Source organism: Oryctolagus cuniculus, chromosome 7 (assembly GCF_964237555.1).
Source record: "Oryctolagus cuniculus chromosome 7, mOryCun1.1, whole genome shotgun sequence".
NCBI classification, from domain to species: Eukaryota; Metazoa; Chordata; class Mammalia; order Lagomorpha; family Leporidae; genus Oryctolagus; species Oryctolagus cuniculus.
Genome location: NC_091438.1, coordinates 18,741,047 through 18,767,080, shown reverse-complemented (window position 1 = coordinate 18,767,080; position 26,034 = coordinate 18,741,047). Strand labels below are relative to the sequence as shown.

At 43.3% G+C, this 26,034-nt stretch overlaps 1 protein-coding gene across 3 annotated transcripts in view; it reads right to left on the bottom strand.

Moving 5' to 3' along the window:
- Window positions 1-24,423, bottom strand: part of PAXIP1 (PAX interacting protein 1) — a 70,530-nt gene extending 46,107 nt beyond the window's left edge. The window contains exons 1-6 of one of the 3 annotated variants that reach the window (XM_070077269.1): window positions 24,162-24,256; window positions 20,000-20,134; window positions 14,758-14,801; window positions 12,533-12,596; window positions 7,852-8,015; window positions 5,036-5,149 (exon numbers count right to left, since the gene is read on the bottom strand). In XM_070077269.1, coding sequence (XP_069933370.1) covers window positions 5,036-5,149; window positions 7,852-7,884 — 147 coding nt within the window. In that variant the 5' untranslated portion in view covers window positions 7,885-8,015; window positions 12,533-12,596; window positions 14,758-14,801; window positions 20,000-20,134; window positions 24,162-24,256. Of the gene's footprint in view, window positions 1-5,035; window positions 5,150-7,851; window positions 8,016-12,532; window positions 12,597-14,529; window positions 14,615-14,733; window positions 14,802-19,999; window positions 20,135-24,161 lie in introns of all 3 variants that reach the window. The other 2 variants (XM_070077268.1, XM_070077267.1) reach the window with 2 other exon arrangements.
- Window positions 24,424-26,034: the final 1,611 nt, after the last annotated feature.

The window sequence follows — 26,034 nt, the reverse complement described above, 5'->3', positions numbered from 1 at the left end:
CAAATAGCCACAACGGCCGGAGTTGAGTCTCACTTATGAGCCAGTATCCCATATGAGCACTGGTTCAAGTCCCTGCTGCCCCAGTTCAGGTCCCTGTTATGCCCCTGGAATCACAGCAGAGGGTGGGTGGCCCAAGTAGCTGGGCCCCTGCCACACACATGGGAAAGCCAGATGGAGTTCCAGGCTCCTGGCTTTAGCTTGGCCCACCCCTGGCCATTGTGACCATTTGGGAAGTAGAACAGAGAACAGAAGACCTCTTTCTGTCTCTCCTTCTCTCTGTAACTCTACCTTACAAATATATTAAAAACATCTTAAAAAAAAACATTATATTATCAGATGGAAAATAACTACTAGGGGCTGACACTGTGGCGTTAATGGGTGGGGCCGCAACCTGCAATGTCAGCATCCCAAATGGGCACCAGTTCGAGTCCTGGCAGCACCACTTTTTTTTTTTTTTTTTTTTTTTTAAGATTTATTTATTTGAAAGTCAGAGTTAAGCAGAGAGAGAGAGAGAGAGAGAGAGAGGCAGAGAAAGAGAGAGAGAGAGAGGTCTTCCATCCAATGGTTCAGTCCCCAGATGGCCACAATGGCCAGAGCTGTGTGGTCTGAAGCCAGGAGCCAGGAGCTTCTTCCAGGTCTCCCACATGGGTGCAGGGGCCCAAGGATTTGGGCCATCTTCTGCTGCTTTCCTGGGCCATAGCAGAGAGCTGCACAGGAAGTTGAGCAGCCAGGTTTTGAACTGGTGCCCATACGGGATGCCAGCACTTCAGGCCAGGGCGTTAACCCACTGCGCCACAGCGCTGGACCCAGTTCCACTTCTGATCCAGCTCTCTGCTTTGGCTTGGGAAAGCAGTAGAAGATGGCCCAACTCCTTGAGCTCCTGCACCTGCGTGGGAGACCCAGAAGAAGCTCCTGGCTCCAGATCGGCACAGCTCTGGCCATTGTGGCCGATTGGCCAGTGCATGGAATACCTCTCTCTGTGTAACTCTTTCAAATAAATAAATAAATTTAAAAAAAAAATAACTACTATACACATACATAGTGTATATACAACATCTTATTTAACATTAATTTTTAAAATACATCAAGTATTTTTCTAAAAATAATTATGTAACATATTTGTTGTGTTATTCACAAGCATATTTTAGCCAAATAAAATTACTTAAATGCCTTTTTGTTGGAATAAAGCCAAATTAAAGTAATTACTGACTTAATGTGGGTTTCGCTAAATCACTTTTTAAAATATTTCATTTTTAGCTATATACTTAAAATCTTAAGTCAGTATACTTTATTTCTTTTAAGATTTATTTATTTATTTGAAAGTCAGAGTTACAGAGAGAGGACAGGCAGAGGCAGAGAGAGAGAGAGAGAGAGAGAGAGAGAGAGAGAGGTCTTCCATCTGATGATTCACTCCCCAGTCGGCCCCACAAGGGCCGGAGCTGCGTCGATCCAAAGCCAGGAGTCAGGAGCCTCCACCAGGTTCCCTACCTGGTTGCAGGGGCCCAAGGACCTGGGCCATCCTCCACTGCTTTCCCAGGCCACAGCAGAGAGCTGGATGGGAATGAGAGCAGCCGTGTCTCAAACCGGCGCCCATATGGAATGCCGGTGTTTCAGGACAGGGCATTAACCCGCTGCGCGCCACAGCACCAGCCCCAAGTCAGTATACTTTAAACATATATTTGATACTGAAATCCAAAGAGTTATCAAGAATTGCCAACAAAATATTCTCAGAGGAGAAAAAAAAAAATTGCATTAAGGCTCCAGAACTAAGGAGTCTAATCACAATGCACAACAGCTTTGACGAGCCTACTCTACTCATGTACCACCTCTTACATTATAATTTTGACTTCTGAGAAACACTCAATTACAAAAGCTATAAAAGTTCATTTCCTCTCTTCAATCAGTATATATAAAATTAAATTATTTAATTATACTATAACTCAATGTTGATATAGATAGAACCTTTACATTATTTAACCAAAGTATATTATTTATCACTTCAATTGCTATGCACCAAATTTTTCAATTAAGAATCACATTGTGGGGGCTGGCGCCATAGCTCATTTTGTTAATCCTCTGCCTGTGGTGCTGGCATCCCATATGAGCACCGGGTTCTAGTCCCGGTTGCTCCTCTTCCAGTCCAGCTCTTTGCTATGGCCCGGCAAAGCAGTGGAGGATGGCCCAAGTGCTTGGGCGCCTGCACCCGCGTGGGAGACCTAGAGGAAGCTCCTGGCTCCTGGCTTCAGATGGGCTTAGTGTGGGCCGTAGCGGCCATTTGGGGGGTGAATCAACGGAAGGAAGACCTTTCTCTCTAATTCTGTTGGAAAAAAAAAAAAAAAAAAGAATCACATTGTAAGTTTCCACAGAAAAGTTTTCCTCTTGGACAGTGCAGCATGCTAATGCTAAGTTATAAGTAAACTTACCAGCCCAACATTTATTCTGCCTGGAAAATAGCATGCTGAACAGCATGCATTTATGGATCACTTCTGATTAGTTTCAAAGATTCTACAAATGGAATACTCTTGTCAGGGCAAGGTTTGCATCAGCTTTCCGCTCTATACCTTACTCTAGTACCTCTGACATCAACTGTACACTCCTGTCTTCCACACTGTGTGTTAGTGCTCTCAAACAAAATGACAGTATTGACTCAGGCTGAACACAATATGAAGGAATTACTGGAAAAATTAACTAAAGTCCTTTCTACCACAAATATACTAAACTTGATGCTCAAAGTTATTAAAAATCATTTATTGGAAAAATTGTTCATTAGAGGAAAAAAGATCTGTTTTCCATAGAACAGTTTTCAAACTTAATTGTGCCTCAGTCACCCAGAGGCCTCCCCTCCCCCACCAAGCTTCTGATTTAGTAAATCTGGGAAGAGACTGGACAATTTGTATTTGCAACAAGACCTAGGGGATCTCACCTCTGGCTACACTAGTGCTTAGGGGTCAGAGCCTCGTGCTTTCTCAAGACAAATGTAGTTTTCGTATGTTATAGATTAATAAGACAGAAACATATCAAAAACTTTATCAAATGCATGTTTACAAGGTCATTTTTATTTTTTCATTAATTTATTTATTTGAAAGGCAGAGTTACAGAGAAGCAAAGAGAGAAACATAGAGGTTTTCCATCCACTGGTTCACTCCCCAAATGGCCGCAACATCAGGGAGCTGGGCTGATGGGAAGCCAGGAGCCTGGAGCTTCTTCCAGGTCTCCCACTTGAGTGCAAGCACCCAGGGACTTGGGCCATCTTCCACTGCTTTCCCAGGCCATAGTAGGAAGTGGAGCAGCCAGGACTCAGACCGGCACCCATAGTGGATGACAGCACTGCAGGTAGCAGCTTTACCCATTATGACACAGCACCAGCCCCTACAAGATCTTTTAAAAAGTTATGAACAGTGTTGTGGTGTAGCAGGTAAGGCCATTGCCTGAGACGCCAGCATCCCCTATCGACACTGGTTCCGGTCCTAGCTGCTCCACTTCCATTCCAGCTCCTTGCTAATGTGCCAGGGAAAGCAGTCAAAGATGGCCCAAGTCCTTGGGCCTTTGTACCCATGTGAAGACCTGGAAGAAACTCTGGACTCTTTGTGGTCATTAGGGGAGAGAACTAGTGGACAGGACATCTCTCTCTTTAACTCTGCCTTTCAAATGAATAAATAAATCTTTAAATAAATAAATAAATAAACATCTTTCCCAGTCTGGAAATACAGTCAGGGATGAACAGTGAGGCAAAGCTGGGGTGCAGCAGCTTAAGCTGGTGCTTGTGATGCTGCAATCTCATACTGGAGGGCTAGTTCAAGTCCTGGCTGTGCTGCTTCTGATCCAACTCCTTGCTAATAAGTTGGGAAAGCAGCAGATAATGGCTGCAACATTTGGGTCCCTGAATCTCAAATGGGAGACCCAAATAAGAGTTCCTGGCTCTTGGCTTCAGCCTGACTCTGGCTGTTGTTGCCATCTGGAGAGTGAACTAACAGATGAAAGATACCTCTTTCTCTCTCTCTCTCTCCCTGTCTTTCTGCCTGTTGAATAAACAAATCTTCAAAAAATAAAGTAGTGAACAACACTAAAAATCTTTTTTTTTTTTTTCACAAATAAAAATGAATCTGGACTACTGGCATTTATTTATCCTAGCAATCCTAGCAGTCAAGATACCTGTGTCCCACATTAGAATGGCTCCAGCTCCTGACTCCAGGTTCCTGTCAATGCAGACCCTAGGAGGCAGCAGTGATGCCTCAAGTGATTGGGTTCCTGACACCTCTGTGGGAGACCAGGATTGAGTTCTCAGTTCCCTAAGCCCCAGAGAGGAGTCACTCTATACATCTGGAGATTGAACGGGGGAGGGGGGGGTTGGGGGTTGGGAGGACACTCACTCTGTCTCTCTCTGCCTCTCAAATTAAAAAAAATAAATAAAATGTTCCCAATATAAACTTCTTAAAAATACAAGTTTTACTTGGTTTGAAAGGAAATTCTAGGGGCCAGTGCCATGTTGCTGTAGGTTAATCCTCCTTGCAGTGCTGGCATCTCGTAAAGGTGCCGGTTCTAGTCCCGGCTGCCCCTCTTCCAATCCAGCTCTCTGCTGCGGCCTAGGAAAGCAGTAGAAGATGGCCCAGGTGCTTGGGCCCCTGCACCCGCATGGGAAACTGGGAAGAAAAACCTAGCTCCTGGCTTCGGATTGGCGCAGCTCTGGCCGTTGCGGCCATTTGGGGAATGAACCAACAGACAGAAGACCTTTCTCTCTGTCTCTCCCTCTCACTGTTTGTAACTGTACCTCTCAAATAAATAAATAAAATCTTAAAAAAAAAAGGAAATTCTAGAGATTATAAAAACTATTCTATGAAATAAAGCAAAATTTCTTTGTATTTAGAGTTTCTATTAATATTATTTGCAATCATCTCACGTTTTTTATGGAATGAAGCTAGACATAAATAATGTAAACCAATATTAACGCTTTTGTAAATGAAGCTCAAAAAAGAAATCTGATTACTGGAAATAATTAAATTATCTATAAAAAGGAAAATGTATGTGACATGCTTACCCCCTTTGGTTCTGGAACAATCAAATGTGTGCATTTCTTATTGAGATTCAGCTGGCAGTCTCCCCCATAGAAGGTAACCAAAGCCCACAGGGCACTTCTGTCCTCAGAAGACACCTGCAGAAGGTTAGGAAGAAGGCTTTTACCATATACTTCCTCCTGTGCATGTCTACATTTTAACTTTATTTATACTATCACATCATAACACTTTTGCTTTTCTGCTTTTCTCTCTTAGTAAATGAAATTAACCTAAGGTTATTAGCAGCACACACACTCACACACACACACGCGCACACACGCATACACATACACCAAGAAGCTTTTAGCAATTTGATAATAAAAACTATTCCTATAAAAATATAGCAATAAATCATTTTTTGCCTTATCACCAAATGAATGAAAAAAAATTAATATCCACATTCCAAAGACTGGAGTGTTATCTCAATCTATAACAAAAATAATGGGGGGGAATAAAAAGCAGAAAGACCTAATATGCCATTCCAGCTTCCATATGTGTCATTTTCCAAAATATTTACATATAGTAGCAATATAGGAACCATATTAAAGGAATTCCTTAACACTAATGCATAACAAATACTAATTAGGCAATGGATAAAATAAAAACTTGGGGAAAAACATAAATATTATTTAACATACAAAAAAAGAAATACAGCAAGCATAAAAGGAGTAGTTCTTATGCTTGCATAGTGATGAAGACCCCAGATACAATGGCTGATGTGGTAAAACAGGCTTTCCCAGTACCAATACAAGCAGCTACCATTTATTGCCTGCCTACTATGTGCCAGGAACTGTGCCAAGTGCTTTATACATATTCCTCATCCTTGAAACTGCCATGTGAAACAGGAATTGTTAGCTTCATTTTAAAGATAAGGAAACACACTAAATTTATACCTAATAAATGGAAAAGCTGGCTTTTAAAACCCAGGTTTAATTCCAAACTGTTTTTCTACTGTCCTATACTGCTTCTTTAAGGGCAGCTACTATTGGGAAAGTCAAAAATAACTCCTAAAAAAATAAAATTTTGGAGTCTGAAAGGCAAAATAAACATTTGAAAAAAAATAAAGGTACAAGCATTAATTCTAAGATAATCACTTAACCAAGTGATTTTTTTGCTGGATAAATTTATTAGTAGTTGAAGATCATGACTGCTGAAGAACCTGAACTTCATATCAAAATAATTTAAGTATCGATAAATAGCATGTTAATTACTTTTTAATCGCTAGCATGCAGCTTGCCAATAATCTAACATTCTATATCTACACTCACCTTTACAAATATTTCTAGAAATTATTTTATATTCTATATTATGCCATGAATACTAACAAGAACAAATTAATTTTCTAAAATCACTTTTAAGATCATTATTTTATATCTTTAGTAAGCTAATGTCACATTTCAGAAATTGGACAAGGTTATTTTTATTAAAGGCTTTCACAAAAACATTTATACCCTGTAGGATTTGGAAAGTTGAGATTTAATTATATGATAATATGTATTAATCCAATGAATCAGTATATAAATCCTTATTAAAAATGAAATTAAAAGCCATAATGTAGCTATGCCTTTATTACCAAGATTTGGCTATACATCAGTTAAATATTATTTCATTTTACTGACTGCAGTGCATCTAGTCCTATGCCTTATTTGGCCCACATCATAGGTGTACACCTCAACACGGTACACAATATATTGTTGTGGAAAGAACATCAGATTGAGAGGAACGGAGGAGACCAGAAATTACTAAGATGTCTCCAATAACTAGCTTATTTCAACTTGCAAAACTTCCCTGACCCAGATTCTTCATTTATATATGCCTGGATATGATGACTTCAAAACTCCATACCCATTCATTTAATGAATCTGCATCAATAGAATAGTTAAGAATGCTCTTTCCACACCAAAATGTTAACAATAGTTACCTAATGGTAACAGGATTATGGGGACATTTTTATACTTTTCTGTATTTTCCAAATTTTCAAAAGCATTAGTTTTATAATTGGGGAGCATGCTTTTCTTTTTTTTTTAAAGCCACCTTTCTAAAGTACGAATCTTATCATGTTGGCTAATAAAACTTTGACAGCTCCTCAGCGCTCTAAGGCTAAACTCCAGAAACCATAACACAGTGCCAAGGCCCTTCCTGGTCTGTGTGGCTCCTGATCTCCTGTTCATTAGTGCGACTCCCATGTGCACCTTGAACTCTAGCGGTATTTAAATTCATTCCTTAAACCCTCGAAGCTCTCCCCATGCCCAGACCTCTCCACCACTTGGCAACTCCTCCTCAAGATTCAATTCAGGAATCATTAGCACTATAGCCCCCAACAAACTACAGAAATCTAAACACCTCTCACACTCTAGAACTACATGCCAGCTGGGCTTCCTCCCAACCCCCATGCTACAGGTAACTAAGACCAGAGGACCAGAATTTGTTTTCTGTTCCTCCAGGAATAAATGTTTCCCTTTAAACCAATCAGGAACAGCCTCCCGCTCCTTATGGTCTCACCATCCCCATAAGACATTTTCTTGATTCTAGCTTGTAGGATTTTCTCCTTGACCAGTCTTGGTTACAAATTATACCAATACTTATTAAAGACTAGAGTCTTACATAAGAATTATATCCTAAACTTCTTTGGTATCTTTCACAGTACCTAGAACAGTGCAAGGCACATGGGTAGGCAGTCAAGAAATATTTGTTGATTGAGATACAGAATGGAAAGGACTTTTATTTTTAGGCTTCTGGATTTACATTATGACCTGGCCAGGCTCTCCATTAGACTCTTGACCTATTCCCCGAAACCTACCCAGCACATTACAACAGAGGCCTCAGCCTGCATCAATACCGGCTCAGAAGAAGGCAGATGATCTCTGTGCTTCCCAACTTCTGCTGGCACAAGCTCCCTTCCCTACCTCTCCCTGGGAGAGCTCTGGAAGACTCCAACAAAGAGCTCCAGCTTGTATGAACACCCTGACGGGAAAAGACAGAAGGTCACTGAGAACCACCAAGCAAACAGTCCTTTTGTAAGGTGGGGTCCTGCCTGATGTGTGCAAGTGTGTGTGCACAGGTGTTGCAGGGTACAGAAAAGATGCAGATACCTCCAAGTCTCCAATCAGTGCAGAGACTAACCATCATGACAGCTCCCTCCTGTTTCTGTACCTGGTACCCACTTTCATTTTTTGCACATTACAACATACCATATTTATTCACATCTGTCTCCTAACCTGCATGTTTACTGAGAGAGAAATTGTACCTTAATTAATTTGTACCCCTTTGCATTGTTCCTGTCCCAAAGGAAGCACTCATCAAGGATTTGTTGAACCAAAGCCCCTTGGCTGCACATTCAACATATTTAATTTATTGTAAAACCAAAATTAACATTTTTCAGCAACAAAAATATACTTTTCTTAAACTAAAATTTCCAGGGTTTTTTTCATAAGAGCTACTTTCAAATAGTCTTCCCATTCATATTTGAGTAATCTTTCTGAACTTAAAGAAGGGCCTTTTATTTTAGCCCATGACACACTGGAATTTCAATTCATCATAGTAAGTGATGAACTGTGATACTAAGTATAGTAAGTAATCCACAAAGACGATACTGATTCTAGATTCTGATTTTTCTTACCTAACATATTTGCTACAAGGATGTAAAGTACTGCCAAACATCCTGATAAATTCACCTTTTGTCCACCATACACCCAAGATCTATTTAGGCCAATATGCCTATATGATATTCAGTCAATATTCTTATTTCACTTTCTATCAGCCTTTTTCTCTTCCACTCCAAGGTCACGGAATAGGACTAAGGAAACGTGAAACTCTGCACAACTATCTGCAAATCTGTTTTAAACTTTTACCTGGGACAATGTTATTTCCCAGTAATATAAGTAAAAATAATGGGCCAGTGCCACGGCATAGCAGGTTAAGTCACCACCTGCAGTGGGCGAAGACCCTGCCTTCAGCGCTGGCATACCATGAGCACTGGTTCAAGTCCCAGCTGCTCCATTCTGATCCAGACCCCTGCTAACGTGCCTGGGAAAGCAGTGGAAGATGGCCCAAGTGCTTAGGTCCCTGTGCCCACATGGGAGACCAAGATGTTGTTTCAGGTTCCAAGCTCTGGCCTGGCCCAGCCCTGGCATTGCAGCCATCTGGAGTAGTGAACCAGTGGATGGAAGATTTTTTTCTCTCTCTCTCTTTCTCTCTCTCCTTCTCTCTGTAACTCTACCTTTCAAATGAATAAAATTTTTAAAAATAAAAATGATTAGGTTTGACTTCATTCTTGGTTTCTGAAATTAAAATCCAACTCTTCCAGTTTCATCTTTCTCTACTTTCAAGCCCCTCCTGCTTGCAAATCTCCTTACTTATATATGCCACCCAAGGCTCTATTCTTGGTTATCTCTATCTCTCTACTAATGCTCTAAAGGAATTTTCTTCAACCCATATTATCTTCAAGTTTCCTCACTTGAATACCTTATCAACACCCCAATAACCAATAACCTCTTCCCTCACAAATTGGGTTCCCCTCCAGAACCCACTCCTATCAGTGTTGCTCCCACTTTACTGGCATTCCTAATCAGAAGCCAGACAGATCTCTGGCCTGATTTCCAGAGGCAGGCATGCACCCTGGGACCTGTCACAGAGGGGAGCACAAGGAGTGCTGGCTTCAAGTCACCAAGGCTTGCTGAGTAGTTCCATGTCATATCTGCTAATCTGAATACAAATCATCTCAAATCTAGAATATGGCAACTATGCAGCTTGCCAAAATTCCAATCTCTACCCTACCCTAATCTGATACTGCTTTACTTCAAACTATTACAAATGTCTAATTTTTTTGTTTTCCAAATTTTCTAATTATATAATCCCAAATTAAACATGTAAGGAAAGAAGCATCCTACTGCTACATTACAAAGTTCAAACTTATCTAATGAGTTTAAGGTTGTCTATTTTCTCCAGCCATCTACCAACCCAATCATTTTTTCCTTTGTACCCAGGCACATAAACCTTATTTCTGAGAACCATCTCCTCATAACTGGCCTCTTGGTATTCTCACCTTCTCCCTCAACCTTGCTTTATTTGTCCTCCTTGCCTTCCTCCCTTTTACAATTCCACCTGTTCTTCTACAGACACGGTCAGATCTCATACCCTCCTTCAAGATCCACCTCGGCTTGTAGCCTAGACTGATGCCCTCCTTTCTACACTCATGCATTCATACCTGTGCCACCCAACTCAGCATATCATATGGAACATGCCATGTACATGACAGCCTCATTACATGTACAGCAATCTAGTACATGTATTATAAACTTCATTGAACAGTTTTTTCTTTCCAAGACTAAAATTATTCTCTAGTGTAAACTCACAGTTAACCTAATTACCTAATTTAAAGCCTGTCATCATCTTACACTCTCACATATGTTTGATCTTCTTACTTATTTCTGCAAGTCCAGTCCAGTAAACCTCATGTCACTGTGACCTCAATCTTGGGAAAATGGCCACTGGGCTTCCCTGACCTATCCCAAACCAGCACAACCTTCCACTCCCTTTTCTTATTCCATTTGAACCTTTCTGAATGAACAGTGGGCTGAGTCTGAAACCCAGAAACCCAATCAATGCAAATAAAATTAATTGAAAAGTTTACACTGTAGCCAAAGTGTACTATTTCTGCATAAGCAGTAATACGAAGAAAGTGTTTTCAGCTTTAAAACTTTCCTGATATGCTGACTGTAAATTTGGAACATACAGAGAAGTATAAGGAAAATAAAAATTATAGTAATCATTGCACCCAGCATTGAAAGGTTTTCATTTAAAACAACTTCAAAGATTATAACGTACATATACATTTGTAATCGAGTTTTAAAAACACTGAAAAATAGAAATACTGACAAAATTCCTACTAAAATATAAAATAGCCAATTTTTCTTTATTAAAGGTCTCCATCAAACTGACAGCAAAAACAAAAAGAAAAAAAACTAGGGTTTTATAATTTTAAAGAGGTTCCAAAATTTACAAGACACAGAAACGAAACACAGTAGCCACAGATAATCTACTTACTTAATGTTGGACAAGAAGGGATCAAATTCAGGCTGGCAATATCATGTGTACTAAAAGTTGAGTCTGGCCAACAGTCTAACAAAGTTAAACCAAATATTACCACTTCCCTAACCCTCTATCCCAAAGGTGTAAGGAGAAAACGAGACAGTAACCAAACTCTTTTTCCATCTCACCACCTCACTGTGTCTTGGATATGCCTCCTCAAAGGCTTGTGTAGCAATGGAAGACTGAATATTTTCTCAAAGTGCCACTACCTCAGAGCCCCAAAATGACCAAGTAGGACTAAGCCGATCAGGTCAAATGAAATACGTGCAACCTCTGTTATATCTTTTCCTGTCTACTGACCAATCATTCTAAACAAACTATTCCATGTAATTTTAAAACACGTTTAAGTAATAACAATTTATTTTCTTTTAAGAATTTTTATTATGGTTTTGGGTTTTTCTTAGCTAGAGGATACAAGACTAAAATACAACAAAGAAATACTATTCATTTAGCTCACTCTCCCAAATTAATCACTGTTAATATTGTAGCCCTACCTTTTAGATATACCCTAACATGTATGGCTGTGTAATACTGTAAATATATCCTACTTTTTTTCTACAAAAATGTTTCCCAGTCTTTATATATTTTCATAAAACAATTAAAACATGGCTGTGTAGCTAGACTACTGTATATGTATATAAGTTTCTTAAACATTTCCTAACAGTGGATGATCTCATGGTTTCCAATTTTATCCTTTTACAATAATGCTGAGAACACCTTTATGCATCAATATGCCCTTATTCCTTATCAACTTAGAATAAATTTCCAAACATAAGACAACTGCAAGTGAAAACAGAATGAGTATTTTAAGGTTCCTGATACTGCAAAACTTTTCTAGAAAACCGTTAAACTGACTTACACACCTGCAAGAAATGAGTATGAAAGTTTGTCTCCAGGAACTCCTCCAGCATTAAACAGTGTTATAAATCTGCTGAGCCAAAGACTCCTATCTCACTGCTATTAAAATATTCATACCTCTGATTATAAAATTTATCAAGTGTTTATTATTTATAAATCCTCTTTATAAGTCATAAATTCATTTCTCTGCCTTACTGCTAAAGCTCCCTTTTTTTCTTATTGCTCCGTAAGAACCCTTTATTTATTAAGAAAATTATTTGAATATAAATTTGACTGAGTTTTCCTTGTCATCTTTTAATTTCATTTTTAATATTTTTTCATATTCAACATTTAAATCTCTATAATTTCTTTATAAAGACCATTGGCATGCTTAAAAAAATGTAAATCTTAAAAGCATGGATATTTAAATTATTGTGTGTCATGAGTCATACTGAATATAGTCACTTTAGTAACTAGCTTCTCTAAAACTGGTTAATACATTATAAATCCAATCTGAATGTAAACAATACAAGATTAACTATAACCATGCTTACCTGAGAAAGGCAGGCAGTGATTCCAAAAAAAATCTGACATGACTCTGGAGAAAAACCATTTACTCTGTTTCATAGTTATTAAGATTACAATGAAATAAGATTAGTGCAACCTGTACTTCACTACAGACACACTCTATTTGCCTGCTTAGATACCACCCCAACCCCTTCAGGAGAGAGACAGACTTAAGACGACCAAAGAAGAGGGCAGGGCAGACTGGACTAGAGAGACATGGAAAATACAGAAAGAACTGCGTAATTTTTTGTAAAGTACATTTAAAATTCAATGTCTCCATTTATATCATTAAATGGGAATAATTACTCATGGGGGAAAATATTTGACCTCTGATGGCCAGTTAATCATATACACTTATATAAACACATACATGCATATACACATATATACAGAGTACAGCAATTATTTTAAAATCAAATTTAAAATGTCTTGTCTGCTTTAGAATGAAAATTAATGTAATTAACTTCTAAAAATTCTTCATAGAAGAGCTGAAACACTAGTTTTATTATCACCATTAACTTTGTGAACTCAGGCAAGATAATTCTGAGCCTGCTTCCTTTTTTAAAACAAGGGCTAGAATATATGATTTCCAAGATCATCCTTCCTAGTTCTAAAGCTCTGATTTCTAAAATTCAAAGTAATACTGAGAACTTCCTATGTGCCCAGCACCAAGCATGTGGCTAATCATGAGGCAGACATGATTTTGATGTGTCCTTATTTTATAATCTATCCAAAGCAACCACAATGGACTTAAAAAAAAAAAAATTTGAAAGTGTCAAGACTTCAAAATGGGTTCAAATATTAATTCTCTTTCCCTATAGGATAATAGTATAATTACTTAGAATTTTAAGAAACATACCAGATTGAAACTATCATAATTCTGAAGTCTTCTGTACATCTATACAGACTTAACTCAGAAATACTGGATCCTTCCTTGGCTGTAATAAACTCTATAGACCCCAATATGAAGCCCTCAAGATCTGTTGTCATCTTCCTACCTTAGCTCAGAGAATTTCTGCTTCCAAAAACTTGGGGAAACATTAGCAAAGGCCAAGCTCAGCATGTACTGTCTACCAGAGAGTTTTGGGGTTCTCTTTTCTGGTCCTTTAGGCTTTTTTGGATAGGCAAGTAAGAGCTCAAAGGAGATGACAGCTTAAGGAAGTCTGCAACGAGTAAATCAACCCAGATGGAATAACGGGCTTCTTAGCTTCAAAAATCCCAATCTCCTCTCCCCCTCTCCAGTAATATGTTTATAAAGAAAACCAAAACCAAATTGAAAAAAAAAAGTAGGAATAGCTTTCATTTTTTTAGACAGTGAATGAGCATCTAAGGGAGTTGCTAAAGTGCTGCACATCCTGCAGAAAAGGATGCTTTCTCTGTTTATGTGAAGTCCTCTATAAATACTTCATTACATCAAGAGTCCTTCCATCTGTATTGGCTTAATAGGAAGTGCATTCAAAGGAACTGCCTGGCATCACTATGAAATAAAATGGGGTGAATGACATAATCTCTTGCCGATGCCTCAAACTTTATTATAACTGCATGACATTAGGTACTGTTGAAAGTACACAAGCAGGTCGTTGCTTGGATCGATCTCCAGTGACATTTCATCCTGTAAGGGTGAAGCAGCGCCATCAGGGCTGGAAGAGCAAACAGCCTCCCTGGACCAGATGCAACACCTCTTTTCTGACACCTGACAGAGTGCTTCACACACAAGCAATGCTGCATGACAAATGCAGGCATGCAAGGAAGTTTCCTAAGGGCCGAATGTCTTCCTCACTGCTCAACTTCCAGTTCCCAACCCACAGCCAGTGCTGAAATGTGCTCTGAATAAACTCCCTATCCAGTGTAATTTAAAAACATTCACAATGCATGCTAGAAAATGAAAACATTCTCCTCATAATCTCTTCTATTCTTCAAATAATTCGCAATCTGGTTCACACAGACCCAGAATTTTAGAAATATTCTTCATCTAGCTACACACCACGTAAACTGAAAAGAACCAGAACTCGGGCCTCCAGCTCGTCCCCCTTTTCACACAGGTAATGACAAGGATCACTGTGTAACACCTGAAACAGGATGGAAAGTAGTAGGGGTTGACAGTGTAGACAAAACAATTTGCTTTAATAAATGAATCCACTTTTCACTCAAAACTATTTTAATCCAAAACCCAGTTACCCTTCCCCACCTGTCCACCCCAACAAAAGGATACGGCAGAAGAGCTCCACACTGAACGGACAAAATCACCCAAGAAGGCTGAAAAAGAAAAGATTAACTCAAATTAAAAACCATGATCCATTTATAATCAAAATGACATTATTTTACTAGAGTTGCTTCCATAAATGAAAAGACTGTTATAAATGATTACAGAACATCAGGTTACAAGTATGAGTATTCAAGATATCATAATCAAACTTTAGTTATTAATGTTCAAACTGAAAAACCAAATGAAATGCTACTGTATTTTTTTTTTTTTTTTTTTTGACAGGCAGAGTAGACAGTGAGAGAGAGAGAGAGACAGGGAGAGAAATGTCTTCCTTTTTCCATTGGTTCACCCCCCAATGTCCGCTGCGGTCAGCGCGCTGTGGCAGGTGCACCACGCTGATCCAAAGCAAAGAGCCAGGAGCTTCTCCTGGTTTCCCATGCTGGTGCAGGGCCCAAGGACTTGGGCCATCCTCCACTGCACTCCTGGGCCATAGCAGAGAGCTGGAATGGAAGAAGAGCAACCTGGACAGAATCCGGCACCCTGACTGGGACTAGAACCCGGGGTGCCTGCGCTGCATGCGGAGGATTAGTCTATTGAGCCGTGGTGCCGGCCGCTACTGTATGTTTTTAAAATTATATAGAGACATTTAAAATCCAGGTTTACACACTGAATAACTGGTTACTTCCCAACTAGAGGGGCAGAGGACTGATATCCATTCTGCCACCCACTACCACCCCATCAGAGTGTAATTAGCCCCTCACCTGTTCTCTTCTTGAACTCTACTTCAAGTCTAAATTCATGAGTTTATTCTTTAGTGAAACCAAATATATATATATATATATATATATATATATATAAAGAAATAATGTCTGTGAACCTTAACAATTACTTCTAACTGGTAGTTTTTTTTTTGTTTTTGTTTTTTTTTTTTTGACAGGCAGAGTGGACAGTGAGAGAGAGAGACAGAGAGAAAGGTCTTCCTTTGCCGTTGGTTCACCCTCCAATGGCTGCCGCGGCCGGTGCGCTGCGGCCAGCGCACCGCGCTGATCCGATGGCAGGAGCCAGGTGCTTTTCCTGGTCTCCCATGGGGTGCAGGGCCCAAGCACCTGGGCCATCCTCCACTGCACTCCCGGGCCACAGCAGAGAGCCGGCCTGGAAGAGGGGCAACCGGGACAGAATCCGGCGCCCCGACCGGGACTAGAACCCGGTGTGCCGGCGCCGCTAGGTGGAGGATTAGCCTAGTGAGCCGCAGCGCCGGCCTGGTAGCTTTTTTATGAATTCCAAAACTCAGATTGATTAATTACTACCTATCTGGGTAACGTTTATTTTTGAAAAATTATCTCATCTTATATTTCCATACTTTATTTTCACAACACTAACCTCTATCCTGATAGTTCTAGTTCACAAAATGACTCTAAAAATACAGTAATGCTCCCATTTAGCCCACTGACTTCCAGAAATTTTAGTTACCTGAAATATTATTCAAAATCAACTCATTCATCAAATATCTATTAAGAATCTTTTTTGTGGGGGCCAGCACAGTGGCATAGTCAGTAAAGCTGCTGCCTGCAGCACCAGCATCCCATATGAGAGCAGGTTTGAGTCCCGGCTGCTCCACTTCCCATCCAGCCCCCTGCTAATGCTCCTGCGAAAGCAGTGGAAGATGGTTCAAGTGCTTGGGCCCTTGCACCCACATGGGAGACCCAAAAGAAGCTCATGGCTCCTGGTTTCAGCCTGGCCCAGCCCTGGCCAATGCACCATTTTGGGAGTGAACCAATGGATGGAAGAGTCTCTCTCTCTCTCTCTCTCTTTGCCTCTCTCTCTTTGTAACTCTGCCTTTCAAAAAAATAAATAAATCCTTAAAAGAAAAATAATCTACTTTGCACCAAGATGGTATGAGGGTTTGGGGATATAACAATGAACAAAAGATACACAGTTTTTGTTCTCACACAACTTACAGTCCAACCTAATGAGTTTCAAACTATTTTGTCACGTATACCATACTGGACAACCAAGTGCTCCCCTTATCATTTGTTTATCTCAGCATAGTTTAAATAAGCATATTTTCTACAAAAGAACACTATAAGATAAAATACAGTAGCTTTATCTGGGATAATTATTTCATGATGATTTTATATTTTTACCAAAGGTTTTAACTAACTTATTGGATAAAGTGTACCAAACCTTCAAGAAAGCACTTAATGCTTCTGTCATGTACATCAACACATTTTTTTGATAGTCTTGGTTAAAGGATGTAATCTGCATTAGTTTTGTCTCTAATAATTCTGAACTTCTTCATATGGGCCAAGTTTTATTCTCTACAGCGATACCCAGCAGCCCTCAGAGCCCCAGGTTCTCTGAGCACTTAGGGAGGATTCCCTAGAAGCAGATTTCCAGTTGTGCTTTTGTCCCATGTCCAGGAAGACGGCCCCAGAGCAGGGGTAATGCACAGAGAAACCAGACTGAGTGAAGGCACGACTGCTGATGTAACTGGGAGAGGACTCTCACGACCACAGCTGGGTTCTCAGGCAGAGCGTCAGGAAGGACCGAGCTGGACAGGCAACCCCTTACAAACACCCAGGCAGTATATACCCTGGGTATACACCTCTGGAGTTTGGCAGCAGATTTCAGTTTAAAGATTGCTAGGGTAACTATCATAACGTCCAGTCCAAACATAGCAGAATCACCCTAAAGCTCTCATTCAGTAAGTCTAGGTAAAATAATGCAGTTAAGAAGTAGGACACACTAATGAAGTAGAAATAGAGAACTATAAAAGCCAAGCAATAAGGATTTGTTTTTCCCACAGGCAAAGAATATATAAAAATAAACCCACAAGTCAGCATAATTAACATTTCCAATGATGCCCTAAGGCCACTGAGAAAAATACTCCCATTAAAAAAATTATTTTGAAAGTTTTAGTGCCTAAAGAAGCAAATTTAAATATCTACAATATCCAAATATGTAAATGATTGGTAAACTGTCACCGTGCACAAGGATGCCTTCTTTTTAAAATACACTGTCAAGTTTAATATCAACATAAAGGCCAAGGGATATGCCCCTAGGGAATCATGCTTCAGCTTGACTCAGACTCAACTACTAGCAGCAGTATCCAAAATAACACAGGCCTGTGAGGTTCAGACTAAGATATTAGGGTCGCCCATATCTCAAGAGTAAATACAAACTGCTGGATCAGCTCTGAAAAATCCCATCACCCTATACTGTCACAGGATGGTCCCTGGACAATACAGGTGCTGCCACAAATTACAGGCAGGCTGGAATGCTGAAATAGGTACAGATGAAATATGTCTGGCCTTCATTTTGAAATACTATAACCAAAGGCAAGAACAATGAGATGGAGATTTAGTAGAGTGACAAAGTAGTGATAACTATAGAGACTGATAACTGTAGAAGTTACGGGTATTTTTATGCAACCTTTTATATACTGACTTTGCCAGGAATACAATTAATGTGTAAAATGAAAGAAGACTGCTTTGGTTAGCTCAGAACTTTACCAAGGATTGATCACCATTCTGAATTGTCACCTCACAGCTGGCAACTCCTCTTGTGGGATATGAGCCTCAATCTGCATTTGTAGCAGTCATATTCAGTGATTCTATATAGCAACACCTGACAATTTCGTTCTATGCTTTAAAGTATCCACATATTTACTGGTATTTCCTTTTATTATTCCTTTACATTTCAGTTTGGCCAATTTTTATATATTATATATTTTTACATATACAGGTGTGTGTGTGTTTGTGTGTGTAGATACATATATACTCATACATGCACACAAATATATATATACATATACACACACATATATATTTTAAATCATATAAATTAACTTGCATATAACTTTTAAGAAAACAAATGGTGTGATCAAAATATTTATTGTCAAAGGGGGTTTGGAGCCAGAAAGGTTTAAGACCACTGCTGTGGTGGTCTGGCAATAATGACCAAAGCCTGAAAATGCATTAAGTTACCCTATCACTATGAAATCTGCATGGGATATGCAAAGTCACTTTAATGAGACAATAGTTCCAGGCTATGGTCTGAAAGAAAGCTTGTAGGAAGAGGAAGGAACTGAAATGTCAAGGGACCTTATTCATCTGGCAACTTTGCACCTAAAGCACAGCTTTTGCAGATTCTGCGAGGAGCTACACTGAAACTCCAATATATTACTTTCAAGATATGTACATGGCAGGTTAAGCCTCCACCCACGTCACTGGCATACCATAAAGGCGTCAGTTTGAGTCTCAGCTGCTCTACTTCTAATCCAGCTCTCTGTTAATGGCCTGGGAAAGCACTGGATGATGGCCCAAGTGCTTGGGCCCCGGCACCCATGTGGGAGACCCAGAAGAAGCTCCTGGTTCCTGGCTTCAGACTGGCACAGCTCTGGCTGTTGCAGCAATCTGGGGAGTGAACCAGTGGATGGAAGATCTCTCTCAGTCTGTCTCTCTCTCCCTGACTCTCCCTTTCTGTCTGTAACTCTGCTTCCCAAATGAAAATAAGTAAATCTTTTTTTTTTTTTTTTTTGACAGGCAGAGTAAGACAGTGAGAGACAGAGAGAAAGGTCTTCCTTTTTCCGTTGGTTCACCCCTCAAATGTCCGCTACTTCTGGCGCGCTGCACCGATCTAAAACCAGGAGCCAGGTGCTTCCTTCTGGTCTCCCATGCGGGTACAGGGCCCAAGCACTTGGGCCATCCTCCACTGCACTCCCGGGCCACAGCAGAGAGCTGGACTGGAAGAGGAGCAACCGGGACAGAATTCAGTGCCCCAGCCAGGACTAGAACCCGGGGTGCTGGCGACGTAGGCGGAGGATTAGCCAAGTGAGCAGCAGCGCCGGCCAGTAAATATTCTTTTTTTTTTTTTTTTTTTTTTTGACAGGCAGAGTGGACAGTGAGAGAGAGAGACAGATGGCCACCGTGGCCGGCGCGCTACGGCCAGCCCATCGCGCTGATCCGAAGCCAGGAGCCAGGTGCTTCTCCTGGTCTCCCATGCGGGTGCGGGCCCAAGGACCTGGGCCATCCTCCACTGCACTCCCGGGCCACAGCAGAGAGCTGGCCTGGAAGAGGGGCAACCGGGACAGAATCCGGTGCCCCGACCGGGACTAGAACCCGGTGTGCCGGCGCCGCAAGGCGGAGGATTAGCCTAGTGAGCCGCGGCGCCAGCCCAGTAAAATCTTATTAAAAAAAAAAAAATGTACATGATAAAGAAATGCAGAATTAATTAATTTACTACTGACCTTAACCACAGGTAAGTCAAAGACTTCCCGAGCTTCTCCAACCTCTGGATTGTCCCCATCCTCTGAAATTATGTGTGAGGCTAATGCATTGTAGGAGACTTCCTTGGCTTTTCCAGCTTTCAGAAGCTGAATAACCTAAAAAGCAAAAATATCCAAGTTAAAATGGAAAATATCAGGCTACTTTAATTTATAAAAGTAATTATTGGAAAATACACCATATTCCCTGCATAGAATTAACAGCATTTTACTCTGAATAATTTAGGGACGACAACAACAACAACTACAAAACCAGCAAATCCTAATTCATCAACAAGTAGAGGCTCTTGCAGGCCAGTAGCTAGGTAAGCCCATCCTTGAGACAGAGCTGCACAGACACTCCTGAATCTCCAGCTGAAAGGTAGGGGGCGGGTAGTTTCACTGTAACTGGGGAAACTTTCCAGATGAGGAGATAGTCATATTTGAGTAGAGTCCTTAGAAATGTAGTAACTGTCAGTCAAGCAAAATATATTCATGTGAGCAGGGAACAACATCCAAGTTCTGGGACAAGTCTTTGATACATACGATCAGACCATCAATATTTCTTATGTGTTATAAAAAAAAAAGAAAGTGCAGTTCATTTCCAGCTATCCACATGAGCCAGGGGATAGCACGGAAGTGGCAGATTATATAGGAAGATTATACAGAGAGATTATATAGATGGACGACCACAAAAGAAAGCACTGGGGTGGCAGGAGATCAATAAGGAGGCAACTAACTGCACTAAACAATGTCACTAGGAAGAAGGAAGATGTAAGAAAATTAGCAAGACGTGGTGACTGGAGGGGGTACAGGCCAAGATGGAAATGCTGGGAATTAGGGTACCACACACTGAGGGATGCCAAAGGAAAAGTACAAGGAGGGGACAGCCAGCACAAGCTGTAGTGTGGGCTACACTGCTCTTTGCCACCATGCCGAACATCTGGCAAGAAGCATCCTTTTATGTAGCAAAGGATTGGTGCTTTCCTGATTGGGTATCCTCAGCATAACAGAACATAGCCAAGGCTCTGAGGGAATGAGATCCCTCCCGGTGTGTAGTGCGCAGGTGAACTGAAGGTTACATACTAGCAATTCTTCAGGCACAGGAAGAGTACTCAACCTGCCAGCAGAGCCAAGGAAGCGGAGGGATGCGCAACAGCAGAGTAATATGCAACTGAAAGTACACAAACATGAATGCGACAGGGTGCCCAGAGAGCTAAAATGAGTGACCTTTAGTATCTTATTGATCAGCAGATACGTACAAGAGAGGCCAGATCTTTGTTTTAGCCCCCTCACTTTTCTTTCTTCCCTTGACCCCCAAGCCTCGTCAGCTTTACACGTCCATGCGACAGACCTACCTACCCCTCTTTTTATTACCTTCCAGTCTGACCCTATTGCCTTTTTATGAGTCCTGAGATTCCACCCTCTCCGCCTCCACAGCTATGCCGCCCCACACCCTTACTGCAGATGCATGCAACCCAGATCCTCCCCTGGCCCTTTATCTTCCTCTATTCCCTTCTCCGCTTCTCACAACAAATTCCCTGAAACCAGCCTAACCTTTTTGCCTTCATTTCCCAATTACTCTTCAACTCTCTGCAGTTGTGCCACTTCCCTCAACACTGAACATCAGCACCACCAACTACTAGAAACTGACTCAATTTTCATGAACTTTGAGGATGCCAAAAGTAATAGCTTCTTTTCAACCTCCATACTACTGAATCTCTAGATTACCAATTGATCTCATGTGGCTCATGTGATCACCCTGATGTATTAAAATTGTACTAAAAATGTATTAAAAATACATTGCTTTTTTCATTCTTCAGCACATACAAAGAAAAGTCTTTCAACTTTTTAACTTCTGTTTACCTTAAGACCTAACCGAAATGGCACCTATCTAATGACATTTCAGTGGTCTTATCCACATCCCAGCAGAGAAACCTGGTCTTGCAGCATCCACCAATGTGCTCAGGTGTGCTCCCTCCTCCAGCAATATGAGGAGTCCTCAAAAACAGCTACCATGTCGTCATTTTATTACACCTGGTACCTAGTCCAAAGCCTGACACGTACTAGATGTTTAATACATGTGAACTTTCAAATCCATGTTTACAACATTCAGAAAACCAGAAATTCTGGCTCTAAAAATTTTTAAAAATATACTATTTGTCGGCCAGCACTGTGGCGTAGCCGGTAAAGCCACCACTTGCAGTGCTGTCATCCCATATGGGTGCCAGTTCGAGTCCTGGCTGTTCCTCTTCCGATCCAGCTCTCTGCTATGGCCTGAGAAAGCAGTGGAAGATGGCCCAAGTCCTTGAGCCCCCTGCACCCACGTGGGAGACCCAGAAGAAGTTCCAGGCTCCTGCCTTTGCATAGGTGCAGCTCCAGTCATTGCGGCCATCTGGGGAGCGAACCATCGGATGGAAGACCTCTCTCTCTCTCTGCTCTGCCTCCCTGTAACTCTACCTTTCAAATAATAAACAAATCTTCAAAATATATATATACTATTTCAGAAGCCAGTATCGTGGCAGAGCGGCCCAAGCCACTGCCTGTGATGCTGGCAACCCAAATGAGAGTAGGTTTGAGTCCCAGAACTTGTGCCCTTGCCACCCACATGGGAGACCCGGATGGAGTTCCAGATTCTTAGCTTCAGCCAATCCATCCCAAGGCTGTTGCAGCCATTTGAGGAGTGAAGCAGTGGATGGGAAGATCTCTCTGTCTTTCTTGGAAACTGCCTTTCAAATAAATAAATCTTAAAACATATATACTGTTTCTGGCAAAGGGGTTTGCCAAGGACAATTTTAAGCCCCTAGATCTGAGAAACCAGAGTTCTGGTTCAGTTTGTTCCAGGTTTTAAGTAACATTTGGCTCAAGAACCCCCAAAGACCCAAAGTCCTAAAATCAAACAGGAAGGGGAAGGGAGAGAGCGGTGGGCAGTGACTACAGGAAGACACTTCTATCTTACAAGTACTCATTTGGATCACACTGGGTTCAGCACTTGTCTAACTCTTCAGATTCGAAGCCATCAGTGTCTTGACCCTAGTTACAGAGGAAAAAGCATCCAAGGGAGTTTAGTTTCTAAGAAGCCCAGTATAAGCCTTTAGCAGGCCAAGGCCAATCAGCCTTCCACAAGTCTTCCGGTAGGAGCCAAGTTTATCGCTCAATAGTTGTGTCCCCCACCCAATGCCTAAATTCTGATCATTCGGCATCCCTGCAGGGTTAGCCCTGCTGATGGGACACCCAAAGCAACATAACTGCCCCCTGAAACTTCCGAAAGGAAGTGGTCTGAAGACTGACCTGGAGGTAATACTCAACTAGGAGCCATTCCTACCATGGACGAGCAACAGCCCGATGATTAAACAGATAATATTACTTAGGAGAACCCACACTACCCTCCGGCGTGTGAGAAAATGAAAATGCTCAAAGCGATCGCATTACCAGGGTATCTTCCACACTTCTGGTATAATTCACCAGATTAGGAAAATCAAGGACTAGCAACGCCGGCCCCCACATGTGAGGACGCAGGCTGCTGCGTGCCGTGAGCGCTCTCAGCACCGCACAGGACTGGAGCTGCCTGGCAGAAAGCTACACCGCCCAGGAGCCCCTGTCCTCACCTGTCTCCTAGTGCACCCTCAAACCAGCTCGCCTCAAGCTAAGACCACAGAGGCGGCCAGGGTGAGGATGCACTGCAAAGTGGACTACGCTCCCCAGAGAGGCACAGGACACCCAGGGCCGAGGCGGCGGCCGAGCACGGGGCTCCCCCCGCCCCAAAAGGACACTGCTCCAGGCAGGTGGGAGACTGGGACGGTCAGCACCGCGGCGCCAAGCCCGGGCTAGGGGTTCTGGGATTGGAGCGGGGGCAACCCCCGCCGGGGCCGGCGGCCGCACGAGGGGCCGAGGCCAAAGCCCCTCCGTCGCCCCGTCCCCTCCCCCCACACCCCCGCCGCAGGCCCCCGTCCCCTCCCCCTCGGCCGCACAGGGCCCAAGCCGGCGCCTCGCTGCCCCCTGCCCCCGGCGCAGCCAAGGCCGGCGGCCCTCGGCGGGACCTCGGCGGGCCCGACGTTCAGCGCCCGGGCGCGCGCGCCCGCGGCGGAGCGGGGACGGGACGGGGACGCGGACGCAGAAGGAGGCCACGGCGGCGCGGGCGCGGTACCTGCGGGTCGATGTCGCCCACCGCGTAATACTTGACCTCCCTGAACATCTCCTCAGGAACTTTGGGAGCCTGGTCCGACATGATCGCGGCAGCCCGGAAAGGCTCCGCAGCGGCGCCCGGCCCCGCCCACCCACCCACCCCCGGCCCCCGCGCGGCCCGCAGCAGCCGGTACCCCCACTCGCTCCACCAACGGCCCGGCCCGCGCGGCCCCGGCCCGGTCCAGCGAATCGGGGCCCGCTCCCCCGCCCTCCGCGCCCCCGCCCGCGCCGAGCGCCCGAAGCGCGGGAGCCGCGCGCGCCCTGCGGGACGCACCACCTCGCCCTGGCCGCCGAGGGGAAGCTGCGAGAAGCTGCCTGGCAGCCGCGCCGCCCAGGGCCTCCGCCGCAGTTCGCAGCTCTGGGGGTGATGGCATCCTAGAGCCCGTTCTACAGACGGGAGGTCCGTGACCGCCACTCTCCAATAAGGGGTCCCGGGGACTTGGGGATGCCCGCCTTCCCTCCCCCCCCCGGGATGAGCTGGAGTGAGCCAGTCCGGGGAAAGAAGGGAATGGGGCGGCCCCTCCCGTCACCACACGCGGCCGCTCCGGGCGGCGCATGCGTGCACCCAGAGGGGCGGGGCCACGGGGCTAGTGGCTGGGTTGGGGGCAGGAGCGGAGTCGCGCGGCGGTCTGTGGCCTGCCCGGTTCCCTGTGGTGCCGGGAGCTCGTCTGGACCTAGGGTGATTCCTCAACCGCTCGCGGCCAGGGCTAGGCTGTGCGGGCCCGAGTTCCCTCAGGCACGGGGTTCCGGAGGCCGGGCGCTCCCGGGAGGCGCATCCCAGCTGCGGGTAAAGAGGGCTTGGGCCTGCAGGGCGAGGGCGGCCGGGTGGCGTCTCGCGCGGGCTCTGTCAGAGCGCGCTGGCAGTCCGTCAGCTCCGCTGTGCCCCGACGCAGGCTCCGGTGCTGATGGCGTCGGTCGATGCTGGAGAGAAATTCTAGAACTCAGACCCCCGGGTGTGGGGCGCCAGTCACCCCAGGGGGAGACGGCCGCGAGCCCCCGAAAGCGCAGCGCGAGACGGGGAAGACTGGATGTGATGATTTTAGTGATCCTCTGTGTGTTACAGCTAATCCCTTCCTTTCCCAGCCATAACCGCACCGTACCGAGTGGCTTCGTGTTCATCTCCCCGAGACAGCTTTATGCTAAAAGGCCATGATGGTGGGTGCAGGCTTTCCGCTGTCCCAACAAACCAGAAAATTGTTTTTTTTTAAATGTCTTTCAAACGTAAGGTCCCCCACTAAAAGTTGGTGTGGTTCATTGATGAGCATGCAGTGTATACTGGCTTTGTTAATCAGATGATTACGGTTGTCGTTTTCCTTACATTTGCGTATAATAAATGATTTGGGGTAGACAGAAAGAAAGCAGCACACATTAAAATACACATAATATTTTATCCCTAATGTTTTCTGGTCTTTTTTTTTTTTTTTTTGAAGATTTATTTATTTATCCAAAAGAGTTACAGAGAGAGAGAGAGAGAGGTCTTCCATCCACTGGTTCACTCTCCAGTTGGCCACAACGGCCGGAGCTGTGCCGATCCGAAGCCAGGAGCTTCTTTCAGGTCTCCCTTACGGGTGCAGGGGCCCAAGGACTTGGGCCATCCTCTACTGCTGTCCCAGGCCATAGCAGAGAGCTGGATTGGAAGTGGAGCAGCCTGGACTCGAACAGGCGCCCATATGGGATGCCTGCCCTGCAGGCCAGGGCTTTACCCTCTATGCCGCAGCGCCGGCCCCAATGTTTTCTGTTTCTTTAACCTTTGCATTTCTCTCACGAACAGTCGGAAACAGCCCTACTCTATGGCTAAGAAATTTCCCTTACAAATAGTAAAATCATGGAGTGCT